Source organism: Danio aesculapii, chromosome 15, assembly GCF_903798145.1.
Source record: "Danio aesculapii chromosome 15, fDanAes4.1, whole genome shotgun sequence".
Classification (NCBI taxonomy): Eukaryota; Metazoa; Chordata; class Actinopteri; order Cypriniformes; family Danionidae; genus Danio; species Danio aesculapii.
Window position 1 is genome coordinate 41,151,054 of NC_079449.1, and position 24,097 is coordinate 41,175,150.

Consider the following 24,097-nt stretch of genomic DNA (forward strand, 5'->3'; position numbering starts at 1 on the left):
ATCTTGTGTATTCTAAAACCTTCATATAATACTAAACAAGAGGGATCTTTTAGACATCTGCACGATAATCAGCGATGATGTCTGTGATGAGCTGCGTAACTGTGATTCTGCTGATCGACCTGGTTTGCTGTGGTAAGATTGATTCTGCTTCCTTAAACTTTTCCAAAGCGCTGTTGTTCACATAAAAGAATTACTTGGAATGGGATCAGTAAGATATTTTTTAATATTTTTTTTAGAGAAGCCTATTGTGCTCACCAAGGCTACATTCACTATTTTAAAAATACAGAAAAATATTGAGAAATACTTTTTATGAGTCTTATTTAATGTAGATTTAAATGTAGTTTATTCCTCTGATTCCACGGTGGATTTTCAGAATTGTTGCTCAGATGTCAGATACAATTCTTATGATTACCAATGTAATGCATGAAAATATGCTTCATTAATTTGTGGAAAAACTCATACATTTTTTTTTTTTTTTAGGATAATTTGGTGAAATGTTTTTTATTTATCAAAGACAAATTCAATTGTTGAATAGTGAAATTAAAGGACGTTTTTAATGGAAACCTATATGGGACATTTTCCACAAAAATAACAACACTTATCAGCTAATTGTAATGCTTTCTGAAGGAATAGGAAAGGAGGAATATGATGAAAAAATTCAGCTTTAAATCACAGGAGAGGGGTGTCATGGTGGCGCAGTGGGTAGCACGATCGCCTCACAGCAAGATGGTTCGAGCCTCAGCTGGGTCAGTTGGTATTTCTGTGTGGAGTTTGTTCTGGTTTCCCCCACCAGTCCAAAGACGTGGTATAGATGGATTACCAGTTTGTAAACATTCAGGATGCGTGTGCAGCGAGGTTGCCGAAAAAAACAGGAGCACTAGCATTTACAGCGAGGGAATGACATCCGATGCGGTACAGAGTTTGTTGTTTTATTAGAGGTAAATTATATTGATTTATTTGATATATATATATATATATATATATATATATATATATATATATATATATATATATATATATATATATATATATATATATATATATATATATATATATATATATATAATTTACATAATGCTTTTAGCGTATTACAACAGCTTGTCACCCAGTGATAAGCACAGTTATTAGGCAAAATTAACGTTAAAGTGGTCAGCGTTCGTCTGACAGATCCATTTGTGATAGCACCCTCCCAATGGTTATTGGATAAGACTAAATGGCCAACCATCCAGCCCCAAATATACAAATATTTTTAATTTTTAATCTCATTGAAACTCCACATGATTTTACAAGAGAGAAGTTAAAGGCCTGCAAGTCTTTGGATGTCTACGATTTTGTTCTGTGTGGTCATGTGCAAGAAATAATGTTCATGATTACCAGACTCAAAACTATGTAGTGCTAAAAACCGAGGTTCTGCCTAGCCAAAGACAAGGAAAGAAGACTGAACTGTACAAGGCCTGGGTAATCAGCAACAAGCAAAACAACTGCATTTTGACAGCAAACTGCACCTGTACGGCAGGGTATGTGAACTTACACTTTTACATTTCATTCTAAACATTCAGTGTCCGCAGTTTAATTCACCATATTACCTAATATGAAATTAGAACTGCAGAGTCCAGCATTTATTATTAGGTCCTCACTCCATTCAGATCCCTTTTTAGCAAAAGACATCTGCGGTTGGCATTAAAAGCAGTGTGGTGTACGGTAAAAGTTACGTTTTCGAATTTGGCATCCTAACACACATGACATGTTCGCTATTGCAACCAGGAATCCATGTGACATCATGTGTGACGTAGGTTGGTAATTCCTCTATAGGTGAATTGGGTAAGTTAAATTGTCCAAAGTATGTGTGTGTGTGCGAATAGTGTCTATGGATGTTTCCCAGTGATGGGTTGCAGCTGGAAGGGCATCCGCTGCGTAAAACATATGCTGGATAAGTTGCTGGCTCATTCCGCTGTGGCGACCCCTGATTAATAAAGGGACTAAGCCGAAAAGAAAATGAATGATTATAGTTTTTTCAATAAAATAATGCAACCTTGGTGAGCAAAATAGCCTTATAAAAAAAACCCATTAAAACATTGATTTCAAACTTTTGACTGGTAGTGAAATGTTTATATAAAATGTTATACATGTGTAAATTCTACCTTATATTGTTTTGCACTAAATATGAAATACTGTTTTTTTGCTTCTAAATTTTATTTAATATATGAAACTTCAGCTTCGCTTACAGTCATTGTCAGTATATTGAGCTCTGTGCATTGTCAACCAGAGTTATATTTGTCAACCAGAGTTCTATCTTAAACAGTACACAACATTCAACGTAATAAAAATAATAAAACTGCATTATAATGTAATTTCAATAGTGTGTGACATAATGGTAAACTAAAGTTTTACACAAACTTGTGCAGAGAGTGGGGACGGTTGTTACATGGGGCAGTTGCAACAAGACTTATTCCTCCATTCAGGAATGAATTAGAGTGATGATATTCATGCTACATATTTTCAGTTAGACCCTCCTTCAGTCTGAAAGAAGTCAGCAATGTATGATCATTCCTTCAGTGTAAAACTCATTTTGAGGTTAAACAAACAAACAAAAAAGGAAATTTTTTTGTAATTTATATAGTTTCTCATACTGGTGGCACAGTGACTCCATGGTTAGCACACTGTAAACCCTAATGTTGTCTTTACTTAAACAATTAAGTAAAGTTGACTGAACATAACTTAATTTTTAATTTTGGTCCTATAAATTAAAAATATGAGTTATATTAACTTATGTACCATGAAAATGCATAAACCTAAGATTTCAATCGTAGTGAGCTCAAAATCATAAATAATCCTTTGAAAAAATAGGTCATTTTCACAAATGTATTCTTGACTGTAAAATTCTATTATGTGCAATCTTTTAAGTGCAAGGTCTTTTTTTTATCAGAAAGCAAATGGCTTCAGGTATAATTATTCATCATAATGTGAATAAATGGCTACTTATTTTTTGTTTAAAATGTATTTAAACACTTTTTCATAGTATATTATTACATACATGCATATATATATATATATATATATATATATATATATATATATATATATATATATATATATATATATAGTAGCAGAATGAAATGTTTGTCACTTGTTTTTTTTTTTTTTGTTATCCATGGAATAATGGAAATAAAAAAATGCTGTTCTAATGGAACTACAGGGCACTAGAAAGCGCTGGTCAGACACCTGGAATGTATTAAAGGTGAGTGGGTGAATGCAGAAGAGATTCAGTTGTGGTAGAGGGAACGCATGGTTCCTTGGAGCTACTTCAAACTGTTTGTGTTGTGAAGTCCTAGTTGGGAAACCTTGCATTTGAAGCTCAGCCTAAGGACTTCCTTATTGTCCAGATAACTGAATGTTTGGAAAATGTATTGGTATGCTGTCTGAATAAGATTTGACGTTTTGGATACCATCATTATGAAGTTTCATTTCTCAATTATGTGCAAGTCGTTATAGCAACGCAAAAGTAGATCAACATATTTCAATGCACTCAATGTTTTTTTACTCGGAATCAATAAAAAAAATATATATATATGTTTTGTTTTGAGAGAAGTTTCAAAAATATTAGGGGTTCCTGACTTTATTTTGGGTACATTTTTCTTTAATTCAACATATTTTCCATATATTTTTCATTTTCTGAGAGATAATATATATATATATATATATATATATATATATATATATATATATATATATATATATATATATATATATATATATATATATGCATAGAAAAAAAAACTGGTCACTGATTTGGAGTAAAAAAACATTGAGTGCGTTGAAATATGTTGATCTACTTTTGTGTTGGTTATTATTATGTGTCATTACATTGTAATTACATTGTAGTTACATCCAAGATAATATTTCTAAATGTAAATGTTTCTTTGTATATTGCATGTACAATATTTGGTTATCTAAAGCTGTATACGTAAATATTCAAAGTACACATGTAATTACAAACATAATTACAATTCCATTACATTGCTATTGCTTTGTAATTACATACAAGAAAATATTTATAAACCTTAATGTTTCTTTGTATATTTCATGTACAGTACTTGATTATTTATATGTAATTATACGCAGTGCATGTGTAATTACAAACTTTTATTTTGTTATAACATTGTAATTAAAACCACACTTATAATGCAATCATAGATGTAATTACAATGTTATAACAATGCATTAATAACAGTGTTATTACAATGTTATAACAATGTAGTAATTACGATGTTATAACAATAATGAAATTACATTGTAATTTTATTGTTATAACATTGTAATTACTGCATTGTTATAGCATTGTAATTACATCTATGTTAGTATTGTAAATGTTTTGTATATTACTATGTTGTTACAATGTAATTACTATGTTGTTACATAGTAAATACATCCAAGATAATATTTAACGATATGTTTCTTTGTATATTTCAAGTATTATATTTGTGTATTTATATGTAAATATACACTTTACATATGTAATTGCAGACTTTTATTTTGGATGTAATGACATTGTAATTAAATTTTTATAACATATTTACATCTGAGATTTAATATGTAATTACAAACTATTGTGTGCAATTACTGTGTTGTTACATTGTAATTACATTGTAGTTACATCCAAGGTAATATTTATGAATGTAAATGTTTCTTTGTATATTGCATGTAGTGCAGTACTTGCGTATTTATATGTAAATATACGCAGTGCATATGTAATTACTAACTTTTTTGTTATAACATTGTAATTCAAACCACATTTACAATGTTATCATAGATGTAATTACAATGTTATAACAATGTTATAACAATGATGGAATTACATTGTTATAACATTGCAATTACATTGTTATAACTTTGCATTTACATTGCAATTACATCATTGTTATAACATTGTATTTACTACATTGTTATAACATTGTAATTACTGCATTGTTGTAACGTTGTAATTACATCTGTTAGTATTGTAAATGTGTTTTTGTGTATCTGTACTGTTTTGTATATTACTCTGTTGTTACGCTGTAATTACTACATCGTTACATTGCAAATACCTCCAAAATAATATTTATAAACATATGTTTCTTTGTCTATTTCAAGTACTGTATTTGTGTATTTACATGTAAATATACACAGTACATATATAATTGCAGACTTTTATTTTGGATGTAATGACATTGTAATTACATTGTTATAACGTATTTACATCTGAGATGTAATATGTAATTACAAACTTTTATCTTGTGTGCAATTACTGTGTCGTTACATTGTAAATACTATGTCATTACATTGTAATTACATTGTAGTTACATTTAAGGTAATATTTATGAATGTAAATGTTTCTTTGTATATTGCATGGACAGTATTTGGTTATCAGTAGTTGTATACGTAAATATACACAGTACACATGTAATTACAAACTTGATTACTATGTAATTACGTTGTAATTATATTGCGTTTGCACTGTAATTACATCCAATATAATATTTATAAACTTAAATTTCTTTTGTATATTTCATGTAGTATATTTGTGCATTTAAGCGTAAATATATGCACTACAAATGTAATTACAAATGTTTATTTTGCATGTAATTACTGTCATTACATTATATTTACTATGTAATAACATTGTAACTATATCTATGATAGTATTGTAAATGTGTTTTTGTAAATGTACAGTATTTGTTTTTATGTTCATATGTTTATACGTTTTTGCAATTACTGTGTCATTACGTTGAAATTTTAAATGCCAAGCCAGAACGCTCCGGAATTTTACTGGAAAAGAGCATTCACACATCCATTCCAAAATACCGGTAAATTCTCACATCACTAACCAGAAACAACCTCTGGTTGGTACATAATAATTGTGTGTGTGCTGGCGCTCACTGGCTGCTTCACGCGCACACACGGCAGAGCTTAAAGTTAAACAAACAGTAGTTTATGATAAGCATTTTATCAATAATTTTTCCACAGTTGCATTAAGAAGGTACATAGAAACTTTATCTGACTCGCATGTAGCAGCTAAATGTGTCTGGAATAATATTTAAAGGCTTTTATTTTCATAAACAGCGCGGTTGTGTTAACAGCTGAGTGTTCTGATTGGCTGGAGTAGACGTCTCACGTCAGCATGTTCTAATCATGAATGCTCTCTTTCCGGCAATCTTCCTTCTGCGTTCACACAGCGCAGCATTCCAGCAAATTACCGGTAATGTTACAACTTCTTCTTACAAATTTTCTTGTCAGAAAATTTCCGTAACGAATTTACCAGTATTTTCAAAAAGGGCCTGTTTACACATGATCCCTTTTGGAAAATTGCCGGTAATTTGTATGTGTATGCCGGTAAGTCTGTATGTGTGAAAGGTGTTATAACATTGCTGTTATAACATTGTAAAAAAACATCTGAGATGTAATATGTAATTACAAATTTTTGTGTGCAATTACTATGTCGTTACATTGTAACTACTATGTCATTACATTGTGGTTACATTGTAATTACATGCAGGATAATATTTATAAACGTAAATGTTTATTTGTATATTTCAAGAACTGTATTTGTGTATTTATATGTAATTATACACAGTACACATGTAATTACAAAGTTAATTTCTATGCCATTACATTGTATTTACAATGCTATTACAATGTAATTGCATCCAAGATAATATTTATGAACGTAAATGTTTATTTGTATATTTCATGTATTGTATTTGTGTATTTATATGTAAATATACACAGTAGATATGTAATAATAAACTTTTATTTTTTTTATGTAATTACTATGTGATAACATTGTAATTGCATTGTTATGACATTGTAGCTACATTATTGCAACATTGTAATAACATTGCAATTACTACATGGTTATAACATTGCAATAACTGCATTTTTATCACCTTTTTATAAGATTGTATTTACATTGTTATAACATTGTAATTACATCTTTGATAGTATTGTAAATGTGTTTTTGTATATTTCATGTACAGGACAGATTTTCATCTTTGAACTATAAGGTTATATCTGACATTTTTGTCAAAATTGAGTTATTCACATATACTTATTAAATGACAGCTTATTTACATTGTGATTTTTTTTTTTTTTTTTTTTTTTTTTTGTAAGTTGTTTACATTTTAAGACATTTTAAAACCTTTAAAAAAAAGGTTCTTATCTACAAAGTCAAACTGTAGCTTGGCTCTAAAAGGTTCTTTCTGTGAGCCAATCATCATTTCGAATACATGCACGAGGGCCAATCAGGTTGAAGTATATAATTGAAGTATTTTTATTTATATATATATATATATTGAAGTATATAATTCATATTAGTTACATAAATTTAACAGCTGCACTGGACAAAATATTTAGCATGCCTTGTATGCTTAATTTGAACAAGGAAAAAATATTCATTCTAAAACATTAATTAAATGTTATAGAAAGCAAAAAATTTTACTTAAACAAATCAAACATCAACATATTGTTACACTTTTTTTTTTTTGTTAATCAAATTAATAAGCAGACTGATTGTATTTCTTGAAAAGTAATGCTTCAATTAATGATCTGCCAGATAGACCCTTATAATTCCAAAGGAAAAATAAATTTTAGAATCTGCATTTTATCTGCATTTGCCTTGTTTTTTATACCCCAATTTGCAAATTTAAGAAAATGTTGATAATTTACATTCGGAGTACATTTAGGGTCTGTCATGTTAGTGTATGAAAGAGAACTGTTACACACATGTTGTTTGTTATATGGAATGCAAAAACTTTGAAGCTCAATATCTCAAAATCATTTATAACGCAGATAGAACCTTATAATGCTAAGGCGGCGACTTTACCTTTAGTCTGTTTACCAAAAAATCGAAATAAAATCCAAAGTGTTGTTTTAGAATTTTTTTATTAATACATTTCAATGAATGTTGCTGTCCCTGTGGGTAACTGTCCCTGTACTTGTGGACCCCTGCTTGAGATCAGTTGCAACTGCAACTCTGCAACATGTCTGTTTAAGTTCAAATCCTGCATATATGAACACACATTATAGCAATGTGAGTTGGTGTCGGATAGATATGGGATTGTCATATCAAAATTAACTCCAAAAAAACTGTCTCTGAGAAACTGAAGGGAATACAAAACGTGTTGCAACTGTCCCCATATGAAAAACAATCAACCATGCACCAACTCAACTTTGGCAAGCCAATACAAGCCTAATTTACCAGTTTACAAACAGTAGCTTGTACTGCAAATCCTAAAAAAAAGAGGCTGAAGCGTTTATTTCTGTTTTAGCTGAAGCAAATGTTTTTATTCTCACTCTACCTTACATAACCAAACTCTATACCATATATATATTTTAGGTCAAGTTCTTTGGAGAATAAAGGATCATGTGCATAAAATACAGCAAGCCAAAGTAAAACAGCATATGACACACGCTACTCCAAAAAAAGGCACAATTCACCAACCCGTGGACCACTTTGACAGACAAAATGACAAAACCTTACCACAGGTAAATCACATTACACACACCTTGCATTCACACCCTGCTTTAAATGTCATGTTTTTTAATATGATCAAGTTAGCTCAAGACCAAATGAATATTTCTAGAACAAATATTTCTAATAATAGTCTAATGGTTGAATAAGCACTATTATAATGAACAACTTGTGATTGTATCCATATTAAAATTAATGAATAAATTGTACCTATAAACTTGTATTGTCATCATAATATGCTATTATCACTTGTTCTGCACAGAAATACTTTGTGAATGACGTCTATTGGCAGCGTTCAGACGGACCAGTGTTTCTTTATGTTGGAGGAGAAGGCCCTCTATCGAAATTCTCTGTGTTATTTGGTGAGCAACAGTCCTAACATTACAATATACATTGCTAAAGCTGAAATACATTTTTTTTTTAGCCAAAAATGTTATAATTGTGTCAATGTCCAAATATTTATGGACCTAACTGTATGCAGTATGTGAATCCAATTGAAATTTGCATATGTTGCTATATGTCATGCCATATATCAGTTTTCCATGACACTTTGGTTAACTTTACTATTTTTTATCTTATTTTATTTTATTTTTTACAGTAAACCTACACAATGATTGTATGAAAAAACTTTAGTTTAGTGATTCCACAGTCTTTGACTATTCCCTCTACTCTTTTGAAAGATTGTTAATGATTGTTTATTGAAACTGTGTGTATCTTGCTGGTGATCTAAATGTCCCTGTAGTATTTGTATGATAAAAGGATAATGTGAACCAATTACAAAATAACTGTAATTGCCCCCTCCTAAACATCATTGCTGCGTTCATCTGAAATGTCCACTGGGTGGCACCAAATGGCAGTTTGCTTGGTGTGGTTTGAGTAAAACCAGCAGTGGGGGAGAAATAAAGTCTAACAGATAAAGTCTGCTGAGGCAGTAACTTCTTAAAAGGTATACTTTTGTTTACAAAAAAGGAGCTGTTAGAAAAAGGTACCACCCCAGTAACAGGTTTTGTAGCTTTATTTCTGAGAGTGTGTGTGGGTCCTAAAGTCCCAGTAGTTATTGGGACATTATAATGTTAATGAGCACCATTTTTCATGTGAGACATTAAACTAAGGTCCTGACTCTCTGTGGACATTAAAAACATCCTGTGGCACTTTTCATGAGGGTGTGTAACCTCGGTTTCCTGGCTTATTTCTTATGGAACAAAATCAATGCCAAAAGTATTGAATTAAAAAAGCTTGTTGAAGAGCACAAATTGAAAAAAAAATAATACACCGAATTTCCATCTGCAATCTATTGCTTTTCCTGCAGTTCCCGAATGTAATGTTGAATTCTAACAGTCGAATTTGAACCACTGAGTTTATGGAAGTGAATATACTGAAATAAAATGAACTGAAAATTTCCTTTTGAATATTATACATCGCATTTTTAAAGGGTATTGCATATTTTGTATGTGAAATCTGAATATGAATTATTGAATTTATAAGTATGAAAACATGTTTGAAATAGTTTTCGTTGAAATAATCACAGCTCAAATAAACAGATATGTTAAATTTCAGGACCTAAAAATACAAACCCTGGAATTCAAGTCATTAAAATGCAAGAACTTATTAATTCGGTGTATTATTTTTTCAGTTTGTGCTATTCAACAAGCTTTTTAATTCAATACTTTTGGCATTAATTTTGTTCCATAATTTCCTCCATCGGCCCATCACCCATCACAGCAATTGAATCGAATCTCTGTCTCTCCACCTGCAGATGGAGTGTGGTGAGTGCACTGGAGCCGTTGTTCTGCAGCTTTTCTTGCATCATCCAGCTGGAAACTGCACACTGGTGTTGATGAGGAAAGACCCCTCATATGATTGTAAAATGCTGAGGGCAATACACAGTAAATTGGCCAAAAAATGTACAATGTGCAGCCTAACAATCCTTTAGAGGATTTGGATTTCGAAAGTTATGCGTATTTTATGTGTATGCTAATGCAAAGATATGTGTCTTTTTTCCAGATTTAAACTGTTTGCCTCCCGAACTGTGCTAAAGAATAATCAGTTGTTAATCAGAATTAATTGAGTATAGTGAACGTGAGAGGCTGTAATACACCAAGAGCTCCCTCAAATACTGGGGAGCTTCAGGGCTTTGTAGGTAGCCAGTAAGATTTTAAAATGTATATGATGTTTAAAAGAGTGCCAAAGCAATGCTGAAAAAGAACTGGAGTGATATGATTACATTTCTAAATTCTAGAAAGCTGCATTTTGAACTGGATATAGTTTGTTAATTCAGCCTACAGGACAACCACTTAGTAACATACTAGCCTACAATAATCTAACTGAGAGGTCATAAAAACATGAGGTAACACTTTATAATATCTACATACTATGAGCCATTTATTAAGCATTAGCAAATAGTTAGTTCATTATCTATTAAGCATTAACTCTACATTAATAAACGTTAGTAAGCAGTTTATAACTGCAGCTACAAATGCTGTATTCTTGACTTATAAGCACATTTATAATGTGCTTAATAATTGTACTTTCATACTTTGTTAATGATTTATTTTTCATTACTAAATTCAGTATTGCATTATTTACAAACCAGTTATTTAAGAATAGTTGGGGGTTTTTTAAGATCATTCCGAATGAGTAAGTAAATGATTAATAAATTATTGAAATCAACGTTTATAAATCTTATTAATCAGGTATATACTAATAGTTAATTTGTGTGTTAATAAATGCTTTAATAACTCAACTTCATGCAGTTTTGTGACCTAATCTAAAACGAGGACTATTCATGCTTTATAAATCCCTTATAAATGACAAATAAAGGGTCAGTTAAATTCAAAACAGGAAAAATGTACAGAAACGACATTATTCATTCCTATTTGTTTGAAGATACACAAATGAAACTGTATCAAATGAAAAATAAGTCTTTGCAACCTTATCTAAAATACAATTATTGTACAGTTTAAGCACTGCATCCTATTATTTGGTTAAATTATTATATTGTTGTTGTTTTATCCAATTTTAGGTTGTATTTTGACACTCCTGTTATTCAGCAATATTTAAACCTTACAGTAATTTTACTTTTTAGATAAGATTGCAAAGATTATTGTTCATTTGATACTAAGCCTTTAATTGTCATTTATAAGGGATTCATAATGCATAAATAGTCCTTGCTTTAGATTAGGTCACAAAACTGCATGAAGTTAAGTTAATAAAGCATTTATTAACATACATAGTAACTATTACTATATGCCTGAATAATAAGATATATAAACGTTGATTTCAATAGTTTATTAATCATTTACTAACTCATTCTGAATGATCTTAAAAACCACCAACTTCTCTTAAATACAAATGGTTTGTAAATAATGCAATACTTAATTTAGTAATGAAAAATAAATCATTAACAAAGTATGAAAACACAACTATTAAGCACATTATAAGTGTGTTTATATGTCAATTATACAGCATTTGTAGCTGCAGTTATAATCTGCTTACTAATGTTATTAATGTAGAGTTAATGCTTAACAGATAAGGAATTCACTAGATGCTAATGCTTAGTAAATGATTCATAGTGTGTAGTTATTATAAAGTGTTACCAAACATGAATAAGTTTTCCGTATTTAAAATTAGCTGTTTCCATACACCTATGCACATTTTTTCGAAATAAAAAAACAGTTGATGCCAAGATGCACATACAATTTGAAAATGTGCATAAAAAACGTATGTGCATAACTGAGTAGGATAAACTTTTTATTCGATAAGAAAAGATGCGCATAAATTACAATGGAAACACTTTTACTTAACAAATTCCAGGACGCTCATTAAAATAAGGTCATGTGATTTTGTTTTAAGAGATCATGTGATGATATAATTGTGTGTGAATGGACAAACCAGCCGGCTGATCACGCTGTAAAACATCTGAAATGTAGTTTTGGTCATTCTAAAATGCTTTAACTGTTTCAGCAATAGTGTTAATATACTATTAATTACCTCCAGAATTGCCAAAAGCGTTTGCGCTCTGCGTCTCATGGCTTCAAACACCACCACACATTCATTGCATGTTGACATCATCTTCTGAGGCGCAAGTCATTTATTAAATAAGGAAATTCACACAGCTTCTCCTACCCCAGCAAATTATGGCTATACTGTTGGCACCAGTAAATCAGGAAGTGACGATTTTGCTGTCTTTGACATGTTGGAGGGAAACGCTGCTTTATTTGCATGTCTTTTATGCCATAATCCAGTTTTGCGCATTAAGTTAATTAGCATCTTTAGATGGAAACAGATATTGATAGCATGTCAAAGTTAGGCAATACTTTTAAGATGAAATGATACATCTGTAAAACTGCATTATCAAAAATCATCTTGAGAGATACCAGGTTCAGTTGCGTTCTGGCCAAACTTCTTGTGCAGAGCTGCAGTCTAGAGAATGCTAGACGTTCATCGTGGAGAAGCTGTAGGTGGGAGAGGTCACCGGCTGGTGTACAGGCTGTCCCTTCAGGATCATTGCGAAGACTCATCTGTCACTGTGGCTTTTCAGAAATCAGTCTCATGCTCTCCATTCTTCCTTGATCAACACAGCATCTGCTTAGGATACGGCCTGGTCCAGGATTATGGAAACCTCGGGAATAATACAACAGACTAACAAAAGTGCAGATACTGTTAAAATTATAATGTCCTTTGGGAAGTGTTCCCAGCTCCGGTTGCCCTAAATAATGTAGACTAACAATCCTTTGAGGATTTGGATTTTAAAAGCATTTGTGTTTTATCTGTATGCTAATGCAAAGAGATTTCTTTAATCTAGTTTTAAACTAACAGAGTGTATCTGCTTCCCGAACTGTGCTAGGAAGGCTGTTCCAGAGTTTAGGTGCCAGATATGAGAAAGATCTACCACCTACAGTTGATTTTGATATTCTGGGAATACTCAATTGTCCAGATTTAATTGAGCTTAGTGGATGTGAGGGGCTATAATACACCATGAGCTCCCTCAAATACTGGGGAGCAAAGCTGTTCAGGGATTTGTAGGAAGTCAATACCTTTTTTTAAATTATACGATATTTAATAGGGAGTCAATGCAATGATGAAAGAACTGGAGTAATATGATCATATTAATTTGCTCTAGAAAGCACTCTAGTAGCTGCATTTTGAACTAGCTGAAGTTTGTTAAATAGGCCAGCAGGGCAACCGCCTAGAATGCGTTACAGTAATCTAATCAAGAGGTCATGAAAGCATGAATAAGCTTTTCCGCATCAGACATTAATAGCATATGTCGAAGTTTGGCAACATTTTTAAGATGAAAAAAATGCAGTTTAACAGATACTTGAAATCTGGCCTGCAAATGACAGGTTGCTATCAAAAATCACCCCAAAATTTTTGACTGAAGATGAGGACTGAACTAAGAATCCATCAAGGGTTAAACAGTGTTCTAGGTTTTGCATGTGAGGTTTTTGGGTCCAAGAAGCAAGACCTCAGTTTTATCTGAATTTAGTAATAAGAAGTTATTAGTGATCCAATTTTTAATATCAGCCATACAATCTGTTAATTTCGTAAATTCATACAAATTATCAGGTTGAGAGGAGATACAAAGTTGTGCATCATTAGCATAACAGTGGAAACTAACTCCATGTTTTTAATGATACCAAAAAGTAAGGGACCAAGATTTGAGCCTTGTGGTACCCCACACTACTTTTGATAAGTATGGCGCTTCTTCATTAACTAATACAAATTGATAAACTTCCGATAGGTAAGACCTGAATCAAGCCAATGCAGTTCCAGCAAAACCAACATTTTTTAAAGGGTCTGCTATAGAATCAGGCTGTTTTAGTTATCTGTGATGATCCAGAAATCATTATTCATTCTGCTAAATCACATTTCAGGTCACCATGTGGAGATGGCAGAGAGACATGGAGCACTGCTGGTGGCTCTAGAGCATCGATTCTACGGAGAGAGCATCAACCCAGATAGTCTAGAGACAGACAAATTAAGAGATCTTTCCAGCCAACAAGCGTATGTGATGGTGACAGACATTTCCATCGCTACAATGACATTCATAACATGTTTCATCTCCCTCTTGTCTCAGTTTGGCAGATTTGGCTGCTTTCCATCGTTATATCAGCCAACGTTTCAGCCTTTCTCATAAGAACACCTGGATCAGCTTCGGGGGTTCCTACGCTGGAGCTCTCTCAGCTTGGTTAAGAGGAAAGGTTTGTTCTCCAGCCTCTCATTGTTATTCAGTTTAAGAATTTTACAATGGTTTACTTTATCTAGATTTTCAGCTCAAATAACCCATATTAGAGTATGACATCTCCACCAAGATTTATAACCAGAATCAACAAGGTAAGATTTTACAACTGTATGTTATATTATATATATGTATTTACATTATATATAAATAAACGGGGGTTAATAATTCAGGGGGCTAATAATTCTGACTTTAATTATATAGATTTATTTTGAATATCTTACAGTGCCCATGTTAGACATCTTGCGTGCTGTAATAATAAAAGAAATGTATACATAATTACACATAATTACAAACCCTATCAAACATAACCCGAATTATTGTTTTTAATAATGTATATTGTCGTAATCAACAAAATTAAAAAATGTTAAGTATAAGTATGTAGGTATGTTAAGTGTAAGACAACATTAACAAACACATAAAATATATTGTATTTAAAATAAAATAAAAACGAAAGCTTTATCGAATTCTTTTATCAGTTTTATCAGTGTAACCCTGAACAATTTATATATTTTATTTCATAACTTTTTTATGTTTCTCTGGTAGTTCCCTCATCTTATCTATGGAGCGGTGGCATCATCTGCTCCTGTTTATGCTGTCTTGGACTTTAGCTCTTACAATAGGGTAAGTTTTGCATGTTGTAAATCCTGGAGATATTGTCCATTTGAACACAAAACTTTCAGTATTTTATTGCATTATTTGTAAAGTTTAACATTTCTGTTTAGGCCTCAGCATTTAGAAGTTTAGGTCTTCTGTGATTTTTATAGTTTTCAGATATTTCCTAAATTATGTTTAACAGATGAAGGGATTTTTCACAATATTTCCTATCATATTTGTTCTTATGTTAGTCTTATTTGTTTTATTTCAACTTAAGTAAAAACTGATTTTAATTGTTATAAAATCATGTTAAGGTCAATATCATTAGCCCCATTTTTTTAAAATTTCGATTGATTTTCCTTATTATCCTAACTTGCCTAATTAACCTAGTTAAGCCTTTAAATTCCACTTTAAGCTAAATACTAGTATCTAGTAAAATATTATTTACTGTCATCATAGCAAATTACAATGAGCAGATTAAAGGTCCAGAGTTAATTTCAAGTGTGCTATTTGCATTTGGAATCTGTTACTGCCCACTCTCAAGATTGGATCCAAAGAGCTCTTACTGTCAGTCAAGCAAGCTATCATTAGGCTGACAAAAAACATCAGAGAGATGGCAAAGACATTGGGTGTGGCCAAAACAACTGCTTGAAACATTCTTTAAAAAAAGAACGCACTAGTAAGCTCAGCAACACCAAATGACCCAGAAGACCAGCGAAACAACTGTGGTGGACGACCAAAGTGAAGATGAAGAAAACACCATTAACAACAGTTGGCTAGATCAAGAACACTCTACAGGAGGTAGGTGTATGTGCGTCAAAGTCAACAATCAAGAGAAGACTACACCAGAGTGAGTACAGAGGGTTTACCACATAATGTAAACCATTGGTGAGCCTCAAAAACAGGAAGGCAAGATTAGAGTTCTAAAAAAAACCTTCACAGTTCTGAAACAACATCCTATGGACAGATGAGATCAAGATCAACTTGTACAAGAGTGATGGGGAGAGAAGAGTATGGAGAAGAAAAGGAACTGCTCATGATCCTAAGCAGTGAAGCATGGTGGTAGTATTGATATGACATGGGCATGTATGGCTGTCAATGGAACTGCTTCTTATGTACTTATTGATGATGTGACTGCTGACGATAGCAGCAGGATGAATTCTGAAATGTTTCAGGCAATACTTTCTGCTCATATTAAGCTAAATGCTTCAGAACTCATTGGACTAGTGCAGATGGAGAATGACCCAAAGCATACTGCAAAAGCAACCAAAGAGTTTTTGAAGAGAAAGAAGTGGAATGTTATGCATTGGCCAAGTTAATCACCTGATCTGAATCTGATTGAGCATGCATTTCACTTGCTGAAGACAAAACTGAAAGGAAAATGCCCCAAGAACAAGCAGGAACTGAAGACAATTGCTATAGAGGCCTGACACAGCATCACCAGGGATGAAACCCTGGATTTGTAGAATTTGTAACCAAGTATTAAAACGTGAAAGTTGAATTTATGATTATTATTCTGTCCAATTACTTTTGGACCCTTAACAAGTGGGAGGCACATATGCAAACTGTTTTAATTCCTACAGGGTTCACCTGATTTGGATGTAAACACCCTCAAATTAAAGCTGACAGTCTGCAGTTACAGCACATTTTGTTCTGTTCGTTTCACTTCAAATCCATTATGTTGGTGAATAGAGGCAAAAATGTTAGAATCGTGCCGATGTCCAAATATTCATGGACCTAACTGTATATATATATATATATATATATATATATATATATATATATATATATATATATATATATATATATATATATATATATATATATATATATTTATTTATATATATTTTTTTTATATATTTTTTTTTTTTATTTTCCAGGTGGTTGGTCATAGTCTAACTAATGAGGCAGTGGGTGGCTCTAAAAAGGTAAGAGCACTTTTAAGGTCACGCTGAATTTTGTGTTTGTGTGCCTATCCATTTGAGTGTATGTGTCCAGTGTGTAGCAGAAGTGAAGGGGGCATTTGCAGCAGTAGAAGCAGCTCTGCTTATGGGAAATGAGACAGAAGTGGGAAAAGAATTTGGCTGTTGTGAGACTCCTTGGAAACTGGAGGACAAGACAGAAGTACTGCACAGTTTGGCTGATATATTTATGGGAACAGTCCAGTACAACGAGCAAGGTGTTGCTTTCAGCATTGCAGAGCTTTGTGACATCATGACCAATAAGAGTGATCCAAGGGAAGAGGCTTATGATCGTCTGGTCAAACTAGTGATGGTAACAATTTTCAAATCTCATATTGTGTGTGTGTTGTTTCTATGACATTTAAGGGCACACGGTTAAATAATAACATGGGTATGATGTAGGTATTACAAGGAGAAGATAACTTATGAAGTCATTTCCCATGTCATTTTTTTTTTCCAGAAAGTTTCCTAAGGGATTGAGTTAGGTGTAGTATAAAGTAAATACAGTATAAAAATCAATACACTTATTGGAAGTTGCCATAAAGGTGTGTGTGCATAATTCAGTGTTAGTAATGCGTGTTGGCGTGTATGAGTGAAGTCCAGTTAAACACTAATTGTCCTCATAATTTAGTGTTAGTAATGTGTGTTGGTGTGTATGAGTGAGGTCCAGTTAAACACTAATTGTCCTCATAGTCAAGTGTCAGTAATGTATGTGGTGTGTATGAGTGAAGTAAGTGAAGTCCAGTTAAACACTAATTGTCCTCATAATTCAGTGTTAGTAATGTGTGTTGGTGTGTATGAGTGAAGTAAGTGAAGTCCAGTTAAACACTAATTGTCCTCATAATTCAGTGTTAGTAATGTGTGTTGGTGTGTATGAGTGAAGTCCAGTTAAACACTAATTGTCCTCAGAGTCAGGTGTTAGTAATGTGTGTTGGTGTGTATGAGTATGAATGAAGTCCAGTTAAACACTAATTGTCCTCATAATTCAGTGTTAGTAATGTGTGTATGAGTTAAGTCCAGTTAAACACTAATTGTCCTCATAATTCACTGTTAGTAATGTGTGTTGGTGTGTATGAGTGAGGTCCAGTTAAACACTAATTGTCCTCATAATTTAGTCTTAGTAATGTGTGTTGGTGTGTATGAGTGAGGTCCAGTTAAACACTAATTGTCCTCATAGTCAAGTGTCAGTAATGTATGTGGTGTGTATGAGTGAAGTCCAGTTAAACACTAATTGTCCTCATAATTCACTGTTAGTAATGTGTGTTGGTGTGTATGAGTGAGGTCCAGTTAAACACTAATTGTCCTCATAATTCAGTGTTAGTAATGTGTGTTGGTGTGTATGAGTGAAGTCCAGTTAAACACTAATTGTCCTCAGAGTCAGGTGTTAGTAATGTGTGTTGGTGTGTATGAGTATGAATGAAGTCCAGTTAAACACTAATTGTCCTCATAATCAGGTGTTAGTAATGTGTGTATGAGTGAAGTCCAGTTAAACACTAATTGTCCTCATAGTCAAGTGTTAGTAATGTGTGTTGGTGTGTATGAGTGAGGTCCAGTTAAACACTAATTGTCCTCATAATTCAATGTTAGTAATGTGTGTTGGTGTGTATGAGTAAAGTCCAGTTACACCGATTGCCCTCATAATCCAGGGTTGTTAGTGTGTGTGTGTGTGTGTGTTTGTTTGTGTGTGTGTGTGTGTGTGTGTGTGTGTGTGTGTGTGTGTGTGTGTGTGTGTGTGTGTGTGTGTCAGTGTGTGTGTGTGTAACACTCATGTGTGTAACATGTCCTCATAATGCATGATAAAATCAGAAATGCCCACTTTTATATATTTGACATACATGTATGTTCAGATGTACCGTGCCAGAGAAAATCTCCCATGTCTGGATGTCTCTCATGAGAAGCTTTTTCTTGAACTCAACAACACTACAGCTACATCTAGTTACAGACAATGGTTCTACCAGACCTGCACTGAGTTTGGCTTTTGTGAGTATTAGAAGTCTACTATTCTTTTTGGTCATTATTTAATGTCTAGTTCTCAAACGAATACCCGGTTATTCAAATATTTCAAATATCAAACAAAAAATACTCTATGAACAGATGCCTTATCAGTCGTCAAACAGAAAAACAAAGTATCTTGAAGCTGAAAACGGGAAAAAAATTTGAAACAGCTCTGGTTTAAAATTAAAATTTTTGTCAACAAATTTGTGGCTAAGAAACCAACTACAGTCCATGAACTGTAAAAGAGACAGCAGATCAGTGTATGATATTATTGATGCCTGTGAGAGACTAGTGATGTTGTGCTATGAGGAAACTAATGATGAACTGTGAGAGACTATATTTCTGTAAGAACCTACTACTACTACTACTACTTCTACTACATGTATGTCCTGTGAGAGACTAGTAATGTCTATGAGAAACTAGCTATGTCTTTTGAGAGACTGTTACGATCTTATGCCGCGTTCAGACTGCATGATTTTAGCCCGATTTTGACTCGCCGACAGGTTTTGGAGAAATCGCCAACAAATGCCTGAAATCACAGGCAAATCGGCACTCGTGCATGCGAGTAACAAATCACACAGTGTGAATTATCAAAGACGCGATCTGAGAGAATCGCAGATGAGTCGCCGACATTTGGCACGCTAAATATCTGGAGCTGTCGGCGATTCAAATCATGCAGTGTGATCGAGTTCTGATTGAAAAATAACAACGGCGATCACCTACAGCCAGTGAGAGTGCAGCATCCACTAGCATGGGTACCTGCAGGGCAGCGGGAGGTTGGGGGAGACATTAAAAGTGCTCATTATCAGTTTATTTGGACCCAAGAAATGGAGGAAAGACTATTGGGAATTTAGGAGCACCAGGGTCTGTTTGACGTGTCATCTGAGCAATACCACAACCAGGTCGAAAAAGAGAAATAATAATTCCCTTTAAACCCCTGAGCAAAATAAGTACATTTTCTACTCCACTAAAGGCTTCGTTCTCATTATGTAGTTGATAACAAAATATATACTTCGTGACCTTGCATTATTTCCATGTCACTTCTCGCGTGTTTGGTTGTGATACGTAGTTTGGACAAAGTTGTCGGCGATTCTTCGTATTTTAAAGTCATGCAGTGTGGAACCTCCTGTCGCCGATCCATCTTGCAGTGTAAACACAGCATGACGGAACGCTAACCCAGAAAGTCATGCAGTGTGAAAACATCCGTGACACGACTACTTTGAAAATCATGCAGTCTGAACTCGGTATTAGTTAATCTAGGAATGTGACCACAACAGAAAATAAATGATTGGTGATGTGCAACGGCTAATAAAAGAAGTGTCATGTCCTCAACCAGAATGGTCTACTCAAAGTTGATTGACCTAACTCAGATCCACTATTCTGATACCGAAAACTCTTGAGTTTTTAATCTCTCAGTAAATCTCAGAGTTTTCGGTATCAGAATACCGGATCTGAGTTAGGTCAATCAACCTTGAGTAGACCAGAATGTCTAATGACTTCACACAATCAAGAAAAAGAGAAGAGTTTATTTACAAAAGTTAAATAAAACTATTAATTCTGAAGGGGGCAAGGCGAGGATAACAAACGAAATAGAGCCAAGTCCTAAGAAAACCGCTTCCGAATCTGAAAAGAAATAAACAAATACATCAACAAAAACTAACTCCCTTTACTGGCATAAACAGGACAAAAATAGTAATTCAAAACAAAATGGCACTTACCTTCCCTACACAACCCTCATAAGAAACAAAATAAATATAAATCAACCAAACTCACTTCTCTTTTGGTGAATTGTTAGATGTTATCAGGAAGATCATTAACAGTAGAAGTTCTAATTCAACAGCCTCAACACAAATGAGCTACTTACACTAAATCAGGGGCCTGTTTCAGTAAGAAGGTTCAACCAACTCGGAGTTTAAACTTGAACTGAGTTGATTGACCGAGAGATTAAAAACTCATAGTTTTCTGTATCAGAATAGCGGATCTGAGGTCAATCAACTTTGGGTAGACCAACTCAGAGTTAAGCGTGTACACCGCAACTATAAAAAGGCATTATCAATGGAGCGCAAACATTAAGAGTGACTATGGCAACATCTTAAAAAAAGAGATCAGCATTTCTTTCACCAGCTGAACTTGATGTGCTTGTGCAGAGTTATAGCAAATATGAACATATATTTTAAAAAGCAACAGCACTGCATCAGTGAAACAGAGACTGTTAGCGTGGGCGTTAAGTTAATGCGTAATTTTACATTCAAAGTTTTTACATATTAAGGTATAATACAATAAGTAATGTGTGACGTTTCTGACATTTTGACACACGCTCCCACTTTTACACACGTTGATCAGTTTTAATATATTTAAAAGTGCACTTGTATGTCTGCCTTTTATTGATCAAGTGATAGAGGCTGATATGACATTTAGAATGTAAGCAGAACAATAGTTTTTAGAAAGAATAATAATCCCATTATTCTAGTAACAGTAGCTACGTGTCCCTGTCGAAGGTCAGTGAATTTAAGCTAATTATTCATTAAAAAAGGACAAGCCATTCTCGTACGTGACTTTGTTCTTTGTGTGACTGAAATGTAGGCAATAGCTGTTTCCACCCAAATATATTCATTAAATTCATGTGGAAAACTGGAATAACGCAGATGTGCGAATAAAGCGTTTCCATCCAACGAGTCAGAGAACAAAATCGTCACTTCCTGATTAAACAGGCACAAAATATCAACAGTAAAAACAGAATTTACTGCGGTAGAAGAAGCTACGTTAATCTTTTCTTTATTTAATAAATGTTCTTGCGCCTCAGAAGACAATGCTGACACACAATGAACGCGTGGGGACGTTTGAAACCATGAGACGTGGAGAACAGACCCTCTTGACATGCTACAGAGGTCATTAATAATATAATAACATTAACACTGAAACGGTTAAGGCGTTTTAGAATGAATAACCAAAACAACATTTCAGATGTGTTACAGTGTGCTCAGCCTGCTGGTTTGTCTATTCACACATATTGTCATCATCACATGATCTCTTATAAGAAACCTTTTTTTAATGCACATACTGTAATTTGTTCAGTAAACGTGTTTCCATCGTAGTTTATGCACATCTTTTCTATTGAATAAAAGTTTATCCTACTCAGTTATGCGTGTTTTTATGCGTATTTTGAAAAGTTATGTCCATCATGACGTTTCCATCAATCATTTTTATGCGCATCTCCAAAATGAGCATTAAAATAGGTGGGTGAAAACGTAAGGCTAAGACGAGAAATACAGCTTCATCTTTAAAAAAGGTGAGGAGACCGAGAGAATCTCAGAGTTTAGAGAATAAAACCTGCTCCTGACCAGGTTAGGTTTACAGAGTAAGTTACCACAGTAACTGACTCTGAGTTAAAGTTACCTCTTTTTCAGAAACTGGCTTCACTTACCCTGCTTTCTCGAGTTTAACAAACCTGCCATTTTGAAATGGAAAACCCAGAGTTTCTCTCATTTCAGGGTTAAAATACTCTGAGTTTTCACTTAACCTCCTTTCTGAAACGGGGCCATTGTGCCCACCAAAGACATGCAACAGAGACTTTAAAGATTATTGTCTGTGAGAGATGTCCTTTGAGGGACTATAGTGATATGCTGAGAGGCTAGTGATGTCTGTGCAAGACTAGTGATCTAGTCAAGACTAAAATACGATTCCTACTAATTTGGGATTCTTTAAAAATGTTGTGTTAACAATAATTAACAATAATTGCTGTTCTCTAAATTTGATCACAGTAAGTGCCTTGCTTATTTTGTAAAACACATTTCAGAGCATGGTACACCTCAAAAAAAATTGAATGATCAATATTTCATGTTTACAGTTTTGATTTCCACTGTACATAGTCTTTATCTTAAACAGTTTATCGGTAATATTATAATTTAAAATCTAAAAACATTGCTCATAATTTGTTTCGGTGTTACCTTTAAAATAAATGCCATTTATTTTTACTTCTGATGCAATGACATTGAATAATTTCTATTGAGAGTGAAGTAACTGTGTACCTTTCTGTTGGTTTATGGGGCAGATCAAACATGTGAGGACGATAGCTGCCCATTCTCACGTAGGTTCACTCTTCAGTCTCAGACTGAGCTCTGCTCTCGACTCTTCAACATCTCTCAGGACAGTCTGCTTGTCTCCACTGACTTTACCAACCAGTACTATGGAGGAAACCAGCCTCAAACTCAAAGAGTGCTTTATGTCAACGGTAAACAAAGTTATATGGGCTTTTTCAATAAATGTTAAACAATTGTAAAAAATAAATAAGGTCTGTTAATACAAATGAGCAAACTAAGAAGAATTTAACTCACCTTTTATGGTTGTATCAGGAAAGAGTGATGATGTTTAATGCTACTAAATAATGACTGTGATTTTACATAGAACAACATATGCTGTACTGCCATAAAATATACATCTAATAATGATTACTACACAAAAATAATGAATAAAACTGTAAAGAAATATGATTATGATAATTATGCCTTACAGTATGTATAATAAGATCAACTATAAAATATGTTTGAGTTCATTTCTTTAAAAAAGTACATCATCAAAAGTCATAAAAAGCTGTTTTTCTGACCAAGGCAACATTGACCCATGGGCAGCGCTAAGTGTGGTCTGGAACGACACTATGGTGGACAATGACAGAGTAGTTCTTATTAACGGCACTGCTCACTGTATGGACATGAACTCAGAAAAATCTGTGAATAAACCTGCACTGCACCAAGCCAGGAAGGTAAAAACATTATGGAGTTTGTAGAGAAAAAATCGATT

General features: G+C 33.3%; 1 protein-coding gene across 1 annotated transcript in view; it reads left to right on the forward strand.

Annotated features, from left to right (window-relative positions):
• Positions 1-74: 74 nt before the first annotated feature.
• Positions 75-24,097, forward strand: part of LOC130241388 (thymus-specific serine protease) — a 24,194-nt gene continuing 171 nt past the window's right edge. The window contains exons 1-11 of the mRNA XM_056473113.1: positions 75-132; positions 8,372-8,520; positions 8,769-8,868; positions 14,383-14,512; positions 14,586-14,709; positions 15,294-15,371; positions 17,225-17,272; positions 17,343-17,618; positions 19,153-19,285; positions 23,352-23,531; positions 23,908-24,059. Coding sequence (XP_056329088.1) covers positions 75-132; positions 8,372-8,520; positions 8,769-8,868; positions 14,383-14,512; positions 14,586-14,709; positions 15,294-15,371; positions 17,225-17,272; positions 17,343-17,618; positions 19,153-19,285; positions 23,352-23,531; positions 23,908-24,059 — 1,428 coding nt within the window. The remainder of the gene's footprint in view (positions 133-8,371; positions 8,521-8,768; positions 8,869-14,382; positions 14,513-14,585; positions 14,710-15,293; positions 15,372-17,224; positions 17,273-17,342; positions 17,619-19,152; positions 19,286-23,351; positions 23,532-23,907; positions 24,060-24,097) is intronic.